We start from the raw sequence: 19,042 nt of genomic DNA on the forward strand, positions 1-19,042 counted from the left end.
AGCACACATCCTAATTATAATAGATAGTAACATATGAACACTGTTAGTCGAAGTCCAAAAGTTAGTAATAACACTCACAAAACCTAAACTATTACGGATATGGTAAATAGGTCTGGTAAAAAACTGTCAATCTCCCACCAATCATTTCTTCCACTGACCAATACTGGCAGATTCAGCTATTATTCCTGTCAATTTAAATTTTGTCAATCTTATTAAAATGTAAATCATGTCTATTAGATTTTTCTGTCAATGTGTGATATACCAACAAAAGGAATGTTTGGTCTTACAGTAAATATTGTCTTAATACAGTTTCCTATTATTGTTCAATGTATACGAAACATTTATGCTATGACCTATTGTATCAGTAACGTATATTTACAACTTTTAGGTTTGTTGTAGAAGCTACTGTAGTCACTAAATCTAAGTTTAAAATATTTACAACATTCTTACTCTTAAACCTATCAAATCCATTTTTGTTCTCTAATAAAATGGCTTCATTTTGGTCATTGAAATCAGCTGTCATCTCATCCAGCTTTGTAATGATGTGACAAAATGACACACCTGGACAGCTTGACAACATCACCTCAGTGTCTTCTGTAATATGTGCGCCACTTGTTGCTCAACAGTGGTTACCTCCGAAAGGGATCACAAATTGTTGGAATCCCTGGTTGGTAAACCTCTTTTATAGATAAAAGCTTCATATTTGTTGTTACTTAAAATTTCACTTGAAAAAGGCATTGACATTTTTTAGCTTAGCTTAGTTCTACTATCTACCACTGAAGTTTCACTCCTAGAAAGGCTGCACGAAAGCTTCCATTTATAGTGAAATGAACAGTGATTGTACAGTAAGATTTATTAGGTTGTATGGTTGGAGTAAGATACCATTACTACTGTGATCAACAACAGATTGGTTTTCTGGTAGAACATTGGATATTGATTTACAAAATTTGCATTTCTTATACTCTGGAAATTTTTGTTGGAAATTTACAATGGGTTCTCCTACCTTTTCACATAACATCTGTAGTTTCAGATTTTAATTATTCTTTGTTTACAGGATTTTTAAAATAATTCATTATCATGCTCTTCCTTAATTTTGAATAATTTTTCTTTTAATGTTATAACAGCATTTTGTCCTTCTTTCTTAAGTAATTTCATAGACCAATCATGCTACTAACCTTTTTCCAAATTCCAGTTGATTGGTTCTTTCACAAAACCCAGCTAAACTGTTACTGACATTTTCATTTAACAGATTTTGGTAAAACACTTCCTCATTAATTCCTATTAATGGCTGATTCGCATAAATGCACTCTAGAAATCAGCATTGAGATTTACTCCAGTCTTTATAGGTAATTCATTCTTTTTATAATTTTCATATTTAAATAACCCAGTTTCTATACAAGAAGCTGTCTTGCTGATATAACAAAATACCACATGAAACCTCTTTACTTCAGCAAATAAAATTTCTCCTTGTAAAACATATTCCAGATCAACACCACGGGATGTCTAATAAAACAAATATATTAATTATAAAATGATATGCTAGAATGTTTATATATTCTGTGTGTCCGCACATTGTGGAATACATTGAGTTTTACTGCTGCTTTTGTTAACATAAACCACAAACTTTCCACTTTTTTTTGTATTTTGCAATGATACATTAAACAATTTCATCCTTATTCTCAATGTATTATCCATTCTAAGTTATTATCAAAATTTAGCAAAACAATAATGATTTTTAATGTGTATCGCGTATAACAAAAAAAAACATTTTATATGAATTAAAAATTTATTTTATTACAATTTTGTACATATAATAAACATTTGTTTATAAATCAAATTATTATAGCATGGGTTCACAGGAATCTGTGATAATTTATAAAACAGTAAATTAATATAGCTATATTTGATACATATTCATACAAAAAGTAAGTAACCTACCTATATACTCTATATATATATATATATATATATATATATATATATACTTATCTCATGAAAATGCATTTATTTACAGCAACAAATATGAAAAAATCAAATTAATATTAAATAAAGAATACATTAGACTCTTTTTTAAGACCTGGCTGTACCAACATCCATCTTGAGTGTAACTCCTTAAGAGCAGTGGTTAACCTCAAATAATTTTATGCTCTTATTTTTTATATATTTCTATTGATTAATCAGAGAAAAACCTCAAAGTTGTTCACTTCAATATTTGAATATATAAAAGTATAAATTTTAGAAGATAACTATACGAATTTAGATTTGAATTAATTAAATATTTTTTTAAGTGGGAAAGCTCCCTCTTAATTCTACAACCACAAATAAGGGTGTCAAAATACTTGAGATTTAAAATTCTTGTACTTATGGGGTAAAACGGAAAAATCATTTCTTTACAACCGGCACTTAACCAAATTTGATGGGAGTAAGCTAATATGGTTTAAAAAAATATTGGTTAATACACACTTACACAGAAAATCATCCTTCTTGTAACAAAAATATCTCTTAAGCATGGTACAAGGCTGCAGATCTTCAATGTTACATTGAGTCTTATGTTGCATTAAATCATACAATATTTATTTATACAAATTAAACAATGAAACAACTATTTAAAACAAAAGTAATACTGTAGTTCACTTATTCAACCCACATCACCAGTCAAAATAATTTCAATAATAATTCAAAGGGAAAACTCATTCAACAGCAGAAGTGCTAAAATAAGGTAAATATCAAACAGCACCAATTGAACAAAAGCCAACACCAATTGAAATTCAAATTAACCTCAAACACTACCTTCCTTGCACACTAGTATTACTGTAATGTAGATGTACATTAATTATCAGTTTATACATTTCATTGCACCATTCGGATTATAGCACAATGACACTTACACTTTTCACACATAGCATAATCTTTTTATCTTCACATTTTAAAACTGTAAGGTTGCGTGATAAATATCACACAGTAGCATTATATTTTTTAGAACAAATAAGAAATAATGCTGTTTCTGTCTGTATTTAATTTGTACATACATTTGTTATGATCTGGATTAGAAAATATAATGTTCACAATTTCAAATATATAGTAGTTGTCTTTCTACTTGTGTTAAAAGATTAGTATAATAAATGGTCAACTAAAACCTTTTTAAACTATTAACCCTTATTTTAACTATTTAATATACTAATATAAAGATAACCCTGTAATGTGGAGTAAAACATAAAATAAGATTAATTTATTTACAGTACAATAACGGCCAGGAAGGTGTCCAATACTGTAACTTTACACAGCATACATTTTGAAAAGCATAAAATTTAACTCTGACTCCTCAGAAGAAAATCTGACACTTTTTTATATGAAAAATATTTTTAAAGAAAAATAGATACAACGAACATAAATGCACCAGTAAATTAGGCAATAATTAATTTCCCAGTGGGTTTTAGATGGACAAAATAAACTATAAACATTCGTGTTCAAGAAATAAAACAGGATTATAAAATTTCACGATGAAAACATATAATACCATTAAAACCGTAATGAGTATATATTTGGTTGAATACAGCAGACAAGTAATAACCTCGATCAAAGCAAATTTCTGTAAGTGGCAAGAGAGGTGGTGTCTCGAGGTAACTAACATGCTCATCATCATGCAACACACAGCACAGAGAAGGGAAGGAGGGGTGTTACCGAACGGGAGGGCAGGGTGCGGATGGGCAATGTGGCGGTGGAGGGTGGTCGTTGCTGGTGGTGGAGGTTCCCGTTAGCCTGGACCTCATTATCCATATCCTCCTGAACGCTGCCTTCCTCCTCCTCTTCCTCCTCCTCACTGGATTCCTGGAGGCGAGTCGTCACTGTTAGTCTCAACTTAGGCTACGTTAGTCTTGCCTCCCACACATATTGAGTCCACAAGTAACTCTTTCAATCAATCAGGTTACATTAGTCTTGCGTCCCCACATAAATACCCTTGAGTCCACAAGTAACTCTTTCAATCAATCAGGTTACATTAGTCTTGCGTCCCCACACAAATACCCTTGAGTCCACAAGTAACTCTTTCAATCAATCAGGTTACGTTAGTCTTGTCTCCCCACACATACCCTTGAGTCCACAAGTCACTCTGTCAATTAATCGCTCGCTCTACACATTAGACTAATGCAGGAATGATACGACTAATACTGTGATGTTTTCACAGGAAATTTGAATTCATCACAAAACATATCGGAAAGAAGTAAACACGTATTAATAACAGTCAGGACGCTACTAAAACATCTCTGGGACAATATTAAGCTGTTGTTAATGCACTATTTAACTTTCTGCTAATGAAGGAATTACAATAGTTCGCTTATTAATTTATTGTTAAATACAAAGCATTACGATTTCTTGTAACAAACGCACAAAACGCGTCTTATATCAAATGTCAAAAAAGGTTAAAAGAATCGTTTAATGTTGAGAATTAAAACGTACATAATATAAAATTGTTGCAACTATACTGCAACGAATTGTTACATGTTAAATAAGCAATAAACAATTAATTTACACATCTAACGGAGGGGGTTACGGTAAGATAAGTCCCTGAATGAGGTCACATGAACGATAGATGTGCTCCACTATATCAATGTTGTGACTACAGTGGACAACAAGTGGTTACGACAACAGAGTCAGTCAGTGTTAGTGACCACTAAGTGTTAGTGTTGCCAGGCTACACACTAACTGACTAACTACCACACTTACCCGAGCCAGTGGGTAGGCTTGGTTGTTGGGAATGTGGTTCTGGTTGTTTAGGTTCGTCGCTAGGTGGAGGTTCAGGGCAAGGATGGCTTCGATCTCGATCTGCAAAACATAAACATCAAATAAAATTGAATAAAGAAAGATGAGTACTTTGGCAGTATGTGGAAGTCACTATTATACTCCTTGTTATTAAGCGATGTAAGTAGGTAAACACATATGTATTTTACTAACTGGTATTTTATGTGTGAGAAAGTACAATATAATAAACAAAGGTCTAATTATTGATAGGGCAAAGTTTTACCTCTTCACTTTGTAAAATGTTTTATACAATTTGTCAAAGGAGAAATGTAGGGTCTTTTTCGTAGGGCCAGCACAAAAGACCCTAGCTTGCCTATTCAAAACTCAGATCACGCGATGCTTGCCCGCTGCTTGCTCTTTTAGAAAAAAAAAACTGGAGCTTGCAAAGTCCAAGCCCAGATCAACTCACCACGCTTTATTGTACACAAAACTCAGACAGAACTAACGCAGGTTTCATTACAGGCTAAAGATAAGCGGCGCGCGTTTATCACTGATAAGATAAGACGAGTTTATACTAGAAGTAGTACCTGGACTACTGCCCTACGAACTAATAACACAAAAAAAAAAAAACGATTAAATGCACTGTCAGTCAGGTATAGTATGTTTGTAAGGTGCTGGCCCTTAAACGAAAAAGACTCGAAATGTGTTATTTTCTTATTATTGTCCAGTACTTTGGTATTGTGCAGAGGCCACCAACATGCTCTGTCCCTACCTACTACTTGTTATTACGCGACATACCTGTAAGTAGGAAAATAAATACCTACGTATTATAAATAGAAAAAGTTAAGGTTAATCTTTACGAGAGAGAGCGCTCACGTGATCTGAGCTTGAATTTTTGTACTATCTCGAAGGATGATTTTCTTCTTTCGCCAGAAGTGCACAGTGGCGCAGAAGTATGACGATCTGGGACGTGATCTGAGATCCAGAAGTACCGACCGAAAATGCCCTTGGTTATCAATGCGGACTTCTGTGACGCCTTCGGCGTCACCCCGAATTTCTGACGGAAGAAGAAAAACACTGTAAGAGATAGTAGTCAAATTTTCAAGGTCAGATCACGTGAGTGCTCGTGAAGGTTAACTTTTAACTTTTCTATTTATTATACTACAAATTTATTTACTTACTTATATCGCGTAACAACAAGTAGTAGACAGGGAGGGACAGAGTATGAAAGTGGCCTCCACACAATACCAAAGTACCGAAAAATTCTACTTTTACAAATTGTATCAAACATTTTACAAAGTGAATAAGCAAAACTTTGCACCATCAATTATACCTTTTTTTATTAATATTGTACTTCCTCACACATAAAATACCAGTAAGTTACAGGTTAACACTTTTACTGCCGACAACGTCATTTGACGTCGCGCATGGAATTCTATAGACTAAAGACAACGTCTTTTGACGGCACCGACTTTTACAGTAATCAAGGTGCATTTAAACGTATTTGGATTTCGACATTGGTAGTCAGTCGCTATTTACATGTTTTTATTTGTTACTCTATGGATTACGATCTATAAAATGTTGTTGGCAGTCATCTAGAATATCAGAAAAATGGTGGTTTGTTTACGAACGCATCATTGCGTCACGTCGTGGCAGCCGGGCGGCCGTTTCTTGTCGTTCTAATAATTCGTCGTCTGCATTGTTATTAATTTGCTTGTTATTACTTTAGTTTACAACGATTGTTTTTTGAATAAATAAAATGAATCGTGACAATATTGAAGACAATCAAGTGCTAGAAGAGTTACTCAGAATTTTAAGTTACAGTGAAAGAAAGTGATGATTTATTCCAAGATGACACAGATAATGATGATCCTTATTTTATTTTATTTTTTTTTTTTTTCTTTGGGATATTGGGGTGGATTCATAGATTATCACACGTCAACCTGAGCTTTACCGATGGACTTCTTGGAGATGCAAGTAGTGTTGACATTGTTATTAATTTATTGTTTTTTACTAAAATAACAAATATAAGCAAAATAGTAATAACAACTTTTATTTTGCTCTTTAATAACTAAAAAACAAGCAGGCAAGGCTGCAAGAAGAGACACTTCCTATCAGTGTAGCGAGTGCAAAATTGCCATTTGCAAAGAACCATGTTTCAAGACTTTCCACATTAAGAAATATTTAAAAATAAGGGGATTTCAATCGTAAATATGTGTAGCTATAGTGCAAACAATGTCAATGTTGAATACAGCAAATAATAAAAAGAAATATATTTTATGTTATAGACTAGTACTTGGTGATGTTTTTGGTCAACTTTTTATAAAAAAAACCTCTTAGTTTTAAGACTTTTTGTTTAAAAATATTTATGCATGAGCAATTGTGTAGAAAGAGGAGAACCCAGCAAAAAAAATTTAAATCCCATGGTTTTCTTCTAATTGCTGAAAAATTATATTTATAAAAAAAAACGGGCTGCAGTGTAAAAAGTTCTCAAAAATAGAAGGCGGCAGTGAAAGCGTTAGATTACTGATAAACTGTACAATATAGCCTCACCTCCTTGCCCTTGGTCTCACCCTGCTCGAACCATTCGACGGTGACGCACCGAGTCTGGGTGTTGACGCCGGACACCACGGCGGGGTGAACTCTCCCTGGAACACAACACACACGTCATACATTGTAAATAGTAATTACTTAATCACATACAAGGATCTTTTTCAAAACATACATGGCGACTTACTCAACTGTAAATCTTTAATCTTCGGCAGTAATAATACAATTAATTGCAAATTTCCTGAGTTTGTACATGTTTTATCTCTTACATTCCCACTATTTCCAGGAAAACCTCAATCACTCTTTCCATTCAATCCTTTTTGCCATACCAAAACCAATTAAAGTCACCAACTTTAACTACTTAATTGTTTCGATTTCCATCATGAATAATGGTAGTAAATATGAGATCAAAATATTCCGAGATTCATATAATAAAGTAATGATAACTGTTTCTTATAAAAGCATAGTTATTATCCTTTACTCATTCCCAGATTACTTAAAACTAAATTAGTTGTCTCACGTAGGATTCTATCAACACATCTTCTTTATCACATCCTCTTCGTCTAATGCTTTCCCATAATTTTCTTTGGAAGATGGGAATCCCTGTACTATTTTTTAAGTGACCCTGATTTCAATTATTGAAATAACATTTCGAATTTGTCTTCATCTTCCCATTCAATCTCCTGTTTCAATAATGTTTGCTACAAAATTGAGTCCTAAATCCGATCCAATTTCCCAGATCACCATCAAATGTATGGATCATCATAACCTTTAATTGCATGTTCATATCTTTATTTCAAAAACAAAGAACTTATACTCAGGTAATACCTGCTAATAGTATAAGTTCTAATCTGCTGTGTTTCCATCATACATCATATTAGATTTTTGTCATCTGCCTCAATAATTTTACATGTTAAAAATAATTACTATGTAATTTGCTTTTTTTAATAGTATTCCAAGCACTCTTTTAACTTATACATACTGGAAAAAATCTAAGGGTTCAGTGAAAAATAAATCAGTTCTGTCAAATTGCCGGCATATATTTAATTTCTTACTAGGAGCTTTCACGAAATATGGATAACTTGTACCCAGAACTAAACACTTGTACTAAAAAAAAAAACAAAATGAGAAAAGCCATACTTTTAAAGAAAAAACTAGCCATTCTATTTAACGCCAATCAGCTGTCATTCAGTATTATACTAAACAGCGGTAACATTTTTCAACAGAAATCTTGTTTAGCAAATCAAATATTTTTGACTGAGCGATGTATTAGTTCATTGATGGTTGATTATGATGCTATTGATTCTTCTAATCACTGATAAAGGATCTGTGTTAAGTAAAAATTTTACGTGTTTATTTACTAGACAAACTATGGATGTTTAAGTTGTATTGTAATTAATTAACGTACCATTAAAGCTAACCAATAGACAATGTTCCGTCATAAACTGCTTTATCGATTCACACTAGATACTGAAAGCTGACTGTAAGTGGTTGGAGAGAGGAAGGCAGAAGACAATGAGTGACTGTGAGAGCATTTATGTTAATCGCTTGGGAAGAGAACGGCTTCAATCCAGGTCACCTCCTAGACTGTGATAAAATAACAATGACGATATTGTACAGTGTTCGGGTAAAAACTGGTGTCTTGGGTCTTCATAACATACAACAGACTGAAATAAATTTTTAAATGTTAGGGGGTCTTTTGATAAATTAAAACAAACCATTATAGTACATATTTTCTATGTACCACACCGCAAATTAATAATTTTGTAACTCAGATTGTGTAATGCCACACCAAAAGTAAATTTTCTCTACACAGTTGAAAATATTCAACACAAAACACAGTGTTAAAAATGTTGAAGGTAAGAAGAGTAACTTATATAAACATATATATATATATATATATATACACTCATCCATACAAAGACAAAAAACAGTGTTCTTCACGAATCGTTAGTTTTTAGAGCAATGATGGATTATGAAACGCAAAGAAAAACATGAAAAAATATAAAATTAATATTTTTTTCTAACAACAATTATTTTTCATTTTGGTCTAAATTTTATACATTAAAAATAATTATATTTAAGAGTTTACACACACTTTATAGTCCAAAATCACTAGGAAAATTAAATTATTAACATTATTATTATAATTAACATTAAAAACATTAATTTTCTTATATCTAGTGTATATTGATGACTAATTAAAGCTTGTTCACAAGTTATACCTTTCAATCTTATTAAATATTTTCCACAATCATTCTCATGGTCCGCAATCCTTAGAAAATATAATGATTGATATGATAAAAATGATGATAAAGGAACCATTGTATTGCGTCTTTCTGTTGATGAGCACGGTTGTATGTTTATAAGTTACTACAGATTCGTTGCGGTTATATCGTAAGATTGGCAGGAATCTTTAGTTCCTTGTCGACCAGTTCCCAAACATCCTAAAAACCGAGATATTCCATAAATCACCGTTATTGCACCCTGACTCTCCCCACTGCATTAGACCTATACACTCGTGGGTCAAAATGTTGGCATTAACGAAAACTATTACATTCATAATATTGTATGCAAACGTTCTCACTTTGCAATCCTTTGTTCCCAATGTTTACATAGGGTGGTACCGTGGTTTTCCACGAGTTCTCGCGTTTTGTTATGCAAACATGCAAACAAACTTGTACCGAACGTATCTATAGAACTCATGCGAAACCCTAATGGCAATTTTAATGTCTTAATAATAGCGTGTAAATACTTTCTTAGTTACGGATATTTCGTATCCAATTAGTCAGTGATATTTGCCTCCAATATTATATAGAAAGAAGGTATACACCTACCAAGCTAATTTAAGATTTTCCGCAATCAGTGGCAAAGAAGCGATAAGGATAGTTCAGATAAGATAAAATAACATCTGGCTGATAAGGCCTTAACTCGGGCACTTCATGGATTATTAAATCTTCTTATTGATGGCGAGTTAACCTGTACCTATAAACAAAGCGTTTAGTAACACACAAATAAAATCTGTTTATATGTTTGATTATATTTATCGTTTTGTCACACTAACAAAAAAGAAATGATGTCGAAATTTTACACGATTAGGCCTACATTTCAAAATTACTAACATCTTTAGCTCCACCGTCACCCTTGGCCAAATGCACGGATGTGTTGAAAATGAAAAGAGACTGACATGGCTGTTTACATTTCAGGACAATTCTTATTTCAATCTATCCCGTAATTAAAGTATTAAACCTATACAAGTGGATGGCGCAAGCAAAGAATTCAAACCATATAATGCAATGAAAATGTGTTTAATTTAAATGAATAAATCCTCCCCCTCATGAAAACATGGCAAATAGATTCGACAGTGGCAAGGACGGGAACTAAAGTGGACAACAATCTGAAGTAATAGGCGAACTCAAGCGAGTTTGTGTACAGCATTATACTGTACACCAAACTAGGGTAATATTACGTAATTAAATGCATTGATCTGTACACTTTAGCTTAAAAAATCGTAATGCTACCATAACGGGTAGCAGGCACATCTACTCGACTAGTAAGCAGTCCCTTAGCCATACTAAAAAATTAATTTCACCCAATAGTCGCCGACTAGCAGCATAGTTTTCGTTGTTAGAAGTTCACGTCGCCTAGTAAGGCCAACAACTACTCCATTACATGTTTCACACAACTGTCGAGTAGCACAACCGTTGTTACAACGGTTGTGAAACAACTGTTTAGTTCTTTGTTTAAGGTTTCTTAATGCAGTCTCCCACTTTCGCCTATGCTGTTGTGACGTGCGATAGTGCTCTTGAATTGTCGTGTTCGTGACTTGAATTCGTGACTTGCAATCCTATGCAGCGACAACGCCTGGGTTCATTTTCTCTTGTCTGGACTCGAAGCATTTTTCGGATACGTTTTTCTTTCACTGTTTTTTTCTTTGTTATTTCATAAAATTATTATATCCTCACCTGACGAAGATGATACATTTTAATCCCGTGAAACGTTGCGTTATACATTATGTAACATATAACGATGGCAAATGTCCGAAACGCTATTATCCTTTCAAACTGTTTAATTGTGTACCCATTTCTACAGCAGACACAAAGTGCAACGTCTTCGAGAGCCGAAGAAAACAGCGATGCGATGTAGCGGGCCTCATAAGGGATCGATATAATTCTTAACCTGAAGATCATGGCAAGAGGAAAGAAAATACAGCGATTACTTACGTGTGACTTTATGGAATCATCCTAATAGTAAATATTATAAATACTAATAGTTTAAATAGACGTAGCCTACTACAATCAACCAATATTTACTGTGTGCGATTTTGTTGAAATTTAACGTGACAGTACTAAGAATAGTGCAGTATTAAACTGGATAAGGTTCAATATCCGTGTTAACGTTGCGAAATTATTGTAGGGCTTCATCATTTTGCACCACTGTTGCTCAGTCAAAAAAGGATTGATTGGCATTCAGACTTCATGACTACGTCTAAAAGTTCTTAGTTTATCCAACAGCAACTAGTGACATCTTAGAAGACATCCAACAAAAGGTACTATGAAACCACACACAAATTTGACACAACTTGTTGTTACTCGTTAAAGGATTTCGTTCTACGATCTCAGAGCTCCGACACATCGTCCTTTAAAATTTAGATCATTCGAAAGTCATTTGAGCCTTTTGTGTATAGTATAAGGAGATGCTTGTGATGGACTTGTTGTGATGCAGGGTAATGAGTGCGAAAATACGTAAGTTATACCTGCGAAACAATCATGTACCTTCATGTTAAGAGTACCTTTCACTCACTATTTGGTGCCATAATGTAGATGGGGTTCACAAAACTATGGTAAAAGAAGAACGTAAACAATACCAATAACAATAATAAAACAGCCATTAAGCATCCATCCTTTTTTCAAAGCAGCCCTACCTTGGGAGCAGTCCAAACCTTCGCCACCTCTGGGTTGGTATTCCGCTGTGGAACTATTGTTTCCAGCACCGGCACTAGCACACTTGTCCTGCACATCCGCGGTCCGCCAACATGGACAGCACCAGGCCATACCGCGACACTGCCACTCAATTGGCTGCACAGCTTCTTCCTCCACCGCGCTCCCAATTGTCCCGACTCCGCGCCGTGAAGGTCTGGGACACGAGCGCGTGTCAAGGCCCTCTCTTCCTCTCTCCCTAGCTCCATTTTAGGAATTATTTTTCCGTATTTACGCGAGAAACCTGGCAACCTCACAACGCCAGCTGAATGTCGGCGACTACGGCTTGTACATCGTACGATGCTGGGAGTGCCGCCATTTGTTGTTTATCAATACGGAGAAAATGAGCCACAACTACCTTAATAAATCGATCAGATAACAAAATTAACTGACACTTAAACACACTCAACAATGTCATGTTACAATTACATGGATCTTTGTTGAAGTTTATTTTTTACGATGGAAGGATTGTGAAGGAAACAGGATTTTCCGGACATTTGCCATCGTTCAGGGAAACAAAAAATCACTAAAACTATGTTTCGAGATCTACAATCTGATTTCTTCTTCAGGTAAGCAGTCGTAGGTGGTTGGTCGACGAATGCAGACGCATTGTGACCTGTATTCTGTAGTTTAGTTTTAATATTTAGTTTTTTATGAAGTGCATGTTTTAGAGTTAGTGAAGTTGACACACAAACACAGTGGTTGTGATTCCTGACATACGCGTGTCACAACGCTCTGGTATGTTTATTTTAACCTAGTTTGTAATTATATGTTAGGTTAGTTATTTACCTAAAGAAGAGATCAGATTGCAGATCTCGAAACGTTGTGTTACTGACTTTTTGTTTAACTGCACGGAAAAATCTTGTTTCCTTTATATGGACCTATTATTATCATACTCTAAGAGAATGCAAAGCTCTTTAAAATGTTCTTCTCAAGAAATGTTTTTCACAGTGCAAAGACTAATCTTAGTGTTTAAAGTGTTAATAATATTACAATATTATAGTACATTTTTATTGTATATGAGTGTGACATATGACAAAGAAGCCGGTTACCGGTAACCTATTTGTTAATCGATCTCGTTTAATCGGTTCTAGAACGGAACCCGAATTTATATTCAAACAATCAATTGTCTAATTTTGGTCAATCTCCCACGTAAAACCTTGCACGAAGCCAATTACTAGCTATATCTTATATAATAAGCTAATAAGGAGGCAGCCTATACCGAGCTACATATATCGTTATAATGCTAATGCAGGACAAATTCAAAGGAGAAGGAGCAACACTCACCACGGCCCCGGCCGCACTCTTTCATTACAGCGTGAATAAACCGCGGCGTGCAAATCATACCAAGTGAATGACCAGAGCCCATCTCCACTCTCCAGCCCCTCAGCTGCATTTGAGATGGCGGTGAAAAAGCATTTTCCGGAACGGGTGACTGTAGAAAGAAATGTCCGGCAAACGTGATCTGGAGTTATGTGTGTTGTGTGCTTCCTTATATGGAAGCAAATAAGTAAAATTTTGGTTTTTTTATATTTATTCCCAACAAACTTGTAAATATTCCCTTTGTATTATTGGATAATGTAACTATAGTTAAGTTTAGTTGTACATATAGAAGCCATTATTCTTTGTAAGGGTTCTTTTAGTTTTAGTATGGCTAAAGATAAATATATGTTCTAAAAAACTTTAGTTATATATTTTGAATTGTGAGGTAAGAATGGACTTATAAGGTCCATATATTCGCCTCAATAAAGAAGTATTTTCACTCAATTATGTCACAAATTCTGCCCGAGAAGATAAGTACAAGATGCTCAATATGGTGGTCGACTAACTCCCAGTTGCACAGGTATTTCTACCTACAGTAGCAATGACTTTCGTCTAAACAATATGCTTAATGCTAAATGACCCAACAATGTATTCATTTTTGTCAGACTATATCACATTAAAAGGGATCTTTCTTGCATTCACCCAAACATACAACACGTATGTAGTAACACATAAATTGAAATCTAAAAATAATAATAGGAAAGCAATGCCACAAATAATCAATATTACGAAACAATAATAAAAACCTAGGGTCTTTTTCGTTTAAGGGCCAGCACAAAAGACCCTAGCTTGCCTATTCAAAATTCAGATCACGCGATAATTGCCCGCTGCGCAGCGCTTTGCGCTGCTTGCTGTTTTAGAAAAAAAAATTAACTGAGCTTGCAAAGTCCAAGCCCAGATCAACTCACCACACTTTATTGAACAAGAAAAACTAGACAGAACTAACGCGAGTTTCATTACAGGCAAAAGATAAGCGGCGCGTGTTTATCATTGATAAGATAAGACGAGTTTATACTAGAAGTAGAAGAACCTGGACTACTGCCCTACGAACTAATAAAAAAAAAAAACTATTAAATGCACTGTCAGTCAGGTATAGTATGTTTGTAAGGTGCTGGCCCTTAAACGAAAAAGACCCAAAACCCACTCCCAAATATTTCGATTTCCTGGAAACATCAAGTTTTATTAACATTATCTGTAAAGATAATTCTGATCACTGCGACTACTTAATATATTGTAGAAGTAGACACATTTCCTGGAAATCGGGGTTTCCAGCCGATTGGCCTGCTTTCCACTGTTTACTCCCGGTTTACGAGCGAAAGGAAACAAACGGGTTGGTAACTGGGGTTGGCCTCTCATTATTATCGGTAACCAATTACAATGATTGTAGAGCGTGTCAATCGGGCAGACGACGTAAATGATTGATGGTTTACTACGCAATTTTCACACAGATTAATGTCACATCTTTTAATGTATAAGAACAATAAACAAACAGAAGTAAACAGTTTTCGGAACTCTAATGTTGTATATCATTAGTACCAAAACCTTCAAATACTTTCTTTACAAAAGCTTTTATTTATTTAGCACCAAAACTTTTTAATCTGTTACCACAGCATATAAAGAGTCAATATTCAATTAATATTTTTCTAAAACAGCTTAAAAAGTGGCTATTGTCAATGAAGGATATTGAAGAAGTACTTTTTAAAATTAATGTTTAAAATGAGATTGTTTCCTTTCCTTGTAATCTGTTTCCAATAATGATAATAATGCATAATTTAATTTATGTTTCTACTTGTGTTCTCCATGTTTATTTGTTTAATTTGTTACATTTAGGCTTAGTTGATAATTTTATGTATAGTTAAGATTTTTTTATTAATTTAGTAGTGTTTATCACGAATTTCATGTAGAGTAAAAATAAATAAGTTTTACTAAAAATATTACTGTACTGTTTGTAAAGCTGCTAGTTTTATGATATTTATTACTCCAAACAGGCTTTGCCTTGGAGTTTTTTTCTCTTTATTTCTCATAGTGATAGTGTTATAGTAGTTTTAGTTGCATATGTACATATGTATTGTTTATGTGTAAGTAAATGTAATGTTTTTTGGTTAGTCTGTAAAATTTTATAAAAATGGTATCTGTAATTTTTATTTGTGAGAAATAAAGTTTCTTTCTTTCTTTAATATTGTACAGTACATTCTTGGACCTAGTAACGAATCGTATTATTTTATAAAAAATACTATATTTTGCAAGATTTATGAATTTTTTACATTATAAGGTGGAAAATATGTATTTAAAAATAAATACTGCCAAGTTGCAGGTGTTCAAACTTTTTGGAAATAAAAATCGAGGAGTGACAATATAAATATGATTCCTTTAGACCTGATTTGGAATATAAAGACGTGGGAGGGGGGAGAAACCACGCAATGTCACGTGACTTTATATCCAACCAATAAAAGGCGAATCGTATAGTAGAGGGAGTTTTCGCGGGAACTGTAAAGAGGATCAGTTACGGAGAAGAAAAGTTGCCTAAGAGCTAACATTTCAGAATCATTGTTTTAATACGTTTTCCGTGGTAGAAATGTTGTTTTACGGACTGTAGTTTGGAAAGAATTTATCTTTTTTATACTTGTATCACGGTGAAAATGTCATATCACAATGTCAAGGATGCCAATCAGTTTCCAGTATCTAAGTGCAAACATTTACAGCTTTGTTCAATAAGTTGGGTTTTATAACAGTCGGTAATTCATTGTTAAAAGTCGCCAACGCACTTTCACTTGTACAACCCCACCCTACCGCACCGTAAACTAGAGACCGTAATTACAAATGGCGCCAATTTTAAATTTACTAATACCATTATTGTATTACAAAAATCCAGTCATATTTATAATGACTATGGTTTGTAAAAGTTTCGCTCCAATTTTTTAACGGCTTTAGACTGAAATAAATCACAAACATACAACTTTAATTGCCATATAACATAAAGTATATTCATATTGCACTAGCTGTAGATAATAACTTTGTCTTTGCTATCTGCACTATACTACAGATAAAGCACTGTTATCTTAATATTTTGTACCATTTAAATGTGAACAAACTAAATTCGAACACGCAAAATATAAGCAGTTGAGTACACGAATCAGTGTGTGACAATACTACTTCATGTAACTGAGGTCCGGGTCCAAAGGTGAGTGAACCTGTTTTATTATCTGATGGAACTGATAAGTAGAAGCTCTTGCGCTCCTTATCTTCACCGTCCGATTCGGGCCGCTCCAAACAATAGTGACAGACGCGACTGTTATCAGCCAACGAGGAAATGCAAAGGCTGCAAGAGCACGAGCTCCTCTTGGGTCATTCACATGGGCTGATCAGAAACCTCGGAGAAAAAGGGCCCCTCCTGCCAACTTACAGATAGCCCGTGTATTGAGCATTCCCACGCGTTTTCGCTCCACACTCTTCTGGATTTAATTTAGTTCAGTATCTGGCAAACCTATTAAAATGGGGTTTCAGCTTATAGTCTGAGTACCTTTCGGTAGTTTGGTACAGAAATATATATATATATATATATATATTTAAATTACATTTTCAAGCTGGATGCAGCACAATTACATTGATTTCATTAAACCTTAATTTTAAACGCAATTAATAATATGTAATTAACTTCGTATACATACAAATAAACCAATACAACGTCGTATAGAAAGACCCATGAAGACGTAAGGAAGTCTAATGTAACAAAGACACCTCGTTCGTTGCAGTGGCGTAACCAGAAAAAAAATTAAGGGTGGATTTAACATGCAGGAGGTTAAAAAGAGCCCTACTCTCAAAATTCTATAGCTCTTTATTACAACTTTTGTAGCTTAACTAATTATCTCTTTACTACCAATTAAAGACTCTGTATTAAAATATGTTGCAGTTATGCATATGAATGTGTTGCTTTGTTCTGTTAATTTTAATACCTTTCCAATGGAATAAAAAATACATGGCCGCCGTTTTAAGCCTATAAGCAAAATATAACACTTTATTCGTTGTGCATCTTCTCACATTTTGTCAAGTGTCTTTGGAGGAACAAAGAAAGTTCAATATTAATATAATTAATTAATAATAAGTAATAATGTATAATTTCTATGTTTTTCGTGTATGTTCGGATACAAAACGACTCATTAATTCGTAATAGATAATATAAATCAGAACCGTTCCGAACTGACGTCGCTGATCAGCCGCACATTCCGACTTTGCTCGGCTCTGAACAGTCCCACTCTTTCTTTCCGAGGTTTCTGATCATCCCATGTAGGTGACCCACGAGGAGCTCGTTGCAGGAGCTGGTGAGCACCTTGATCATCTAGCTGCAGTAATTGGACGACCGACCAGCTACAGTGAGTTGTGGATGACACCGAACGTATTGCGGTGGACCTATGAACGTATTGCGGTGGACCTATGAACGTATTGTGGTGGCCTATTAACGTATTGTGGTGGACCTATGAACGTATTGCGGTGGACATATGAACATATTGTGGTGGAACTATGAACGTATTGTGGTGAACCTATGCCAGAATGAGCTGGGTGTAATTCTATCCGCATCCCGCCACTTGCAGATCACACCGACCTGGCGGTCATCGTCCTCTCATTGTCCGCCTTGGTTTACCAACTCGGTCGCAAGCACACGGTAACCAATGTGCGGCCCACCAGGATCGATAGTGTAAGGAATCGTTGACCGAAAATTTTTTCCGCCCTGACTTCAAGCAAAACCGGTTCGATCTGGTTCGTCGGACCGGGGTGGACAGTGTGGAGGGTTTGGCAGCAACGGTCACTAGAGAATCAGCAGAAACCTGCTCACACATGTTCAACCCTTAAAGTACACTTTACGGTAAATATTGATCCAATCCATTTATTCTGAATGTCTATAATTTTAAAGATTAACTAAACATACTGATTCAATTTAAATTTCAATACAATTTATTTTATTCCAAAATGTACAAGTCGTGCACCAGCAAATAAAGTCTGACAAGTCAGAAATTGACGTTTTTTGAGTTGTGCCAGTTTGCTGATTCATTCTCTAGAGTCTATACACTAACTCTTATACTCTGATCAAGTTGATCAGTTGATGATTTATAAATTTACCTTCTGATGTTCCATACCATTGCGACGGTACAACGTATGACTGACATATGGCAATACTCTGAACCACACAATACGTGGATACACTGTGGTTTATAATACTGTAAATAAAATCTGATAGTTGTAAATCTCTGTACAACCCCTACGCCGATATTTTGACGGCAGCGGTATTTATATAATACAGTACTCGCTGTGATTACTCCAACATTATCTCGAAGAAACGGGTAGATAATTCAAAAGCCGTTTTAAGGAACACCTTCCAAAGAACATTGCTACACAACGGTAAAGCACGCGCAAACATGTGGCCACCGCGTAATAGAGACTTGTGTTTAAGCGTTTTT

General features: G+C 34.6%; 1 protein-coding gene across 1 annotated transcript in view; it reads right to left on the reverse strand.

Moving 5' to 3' along the window:
- The window catches only part of LOC124355425 (kinesin-like protein KIF2A), a 145,829-nt gene that overhangs the window by 22,762 nt on the left and 104,025 nt on the right, over positions 1-19,042 (reverse strand). The window contains 3 exon segments of the mRNA XM_046806566.1: positions 3,682-3,828; positions 4,723-4,821; positions 7,291-7,385. Coding sequence (XP_046662522.1) covers positions 3,682-3,828; positions 4,723-4,821; positions 7,291-7,385 — 341 coding nt within the window.

Source organism: Homalodisca vitripennis, chromosome 2, assembly GCF_021130785.1.
Source record: "Homalodisca vitripennis isolate AUS2020 chromosome 2, UT_GWSS_2.1, whole genome shotgun sequence".
NCBI classification, from domain to species: Eukaryota; Metazoa; Arthropoda; class Insecta; order Hemiptera; family Cicadellidae; genus Homalodisca; species Homalodisca vitripennis.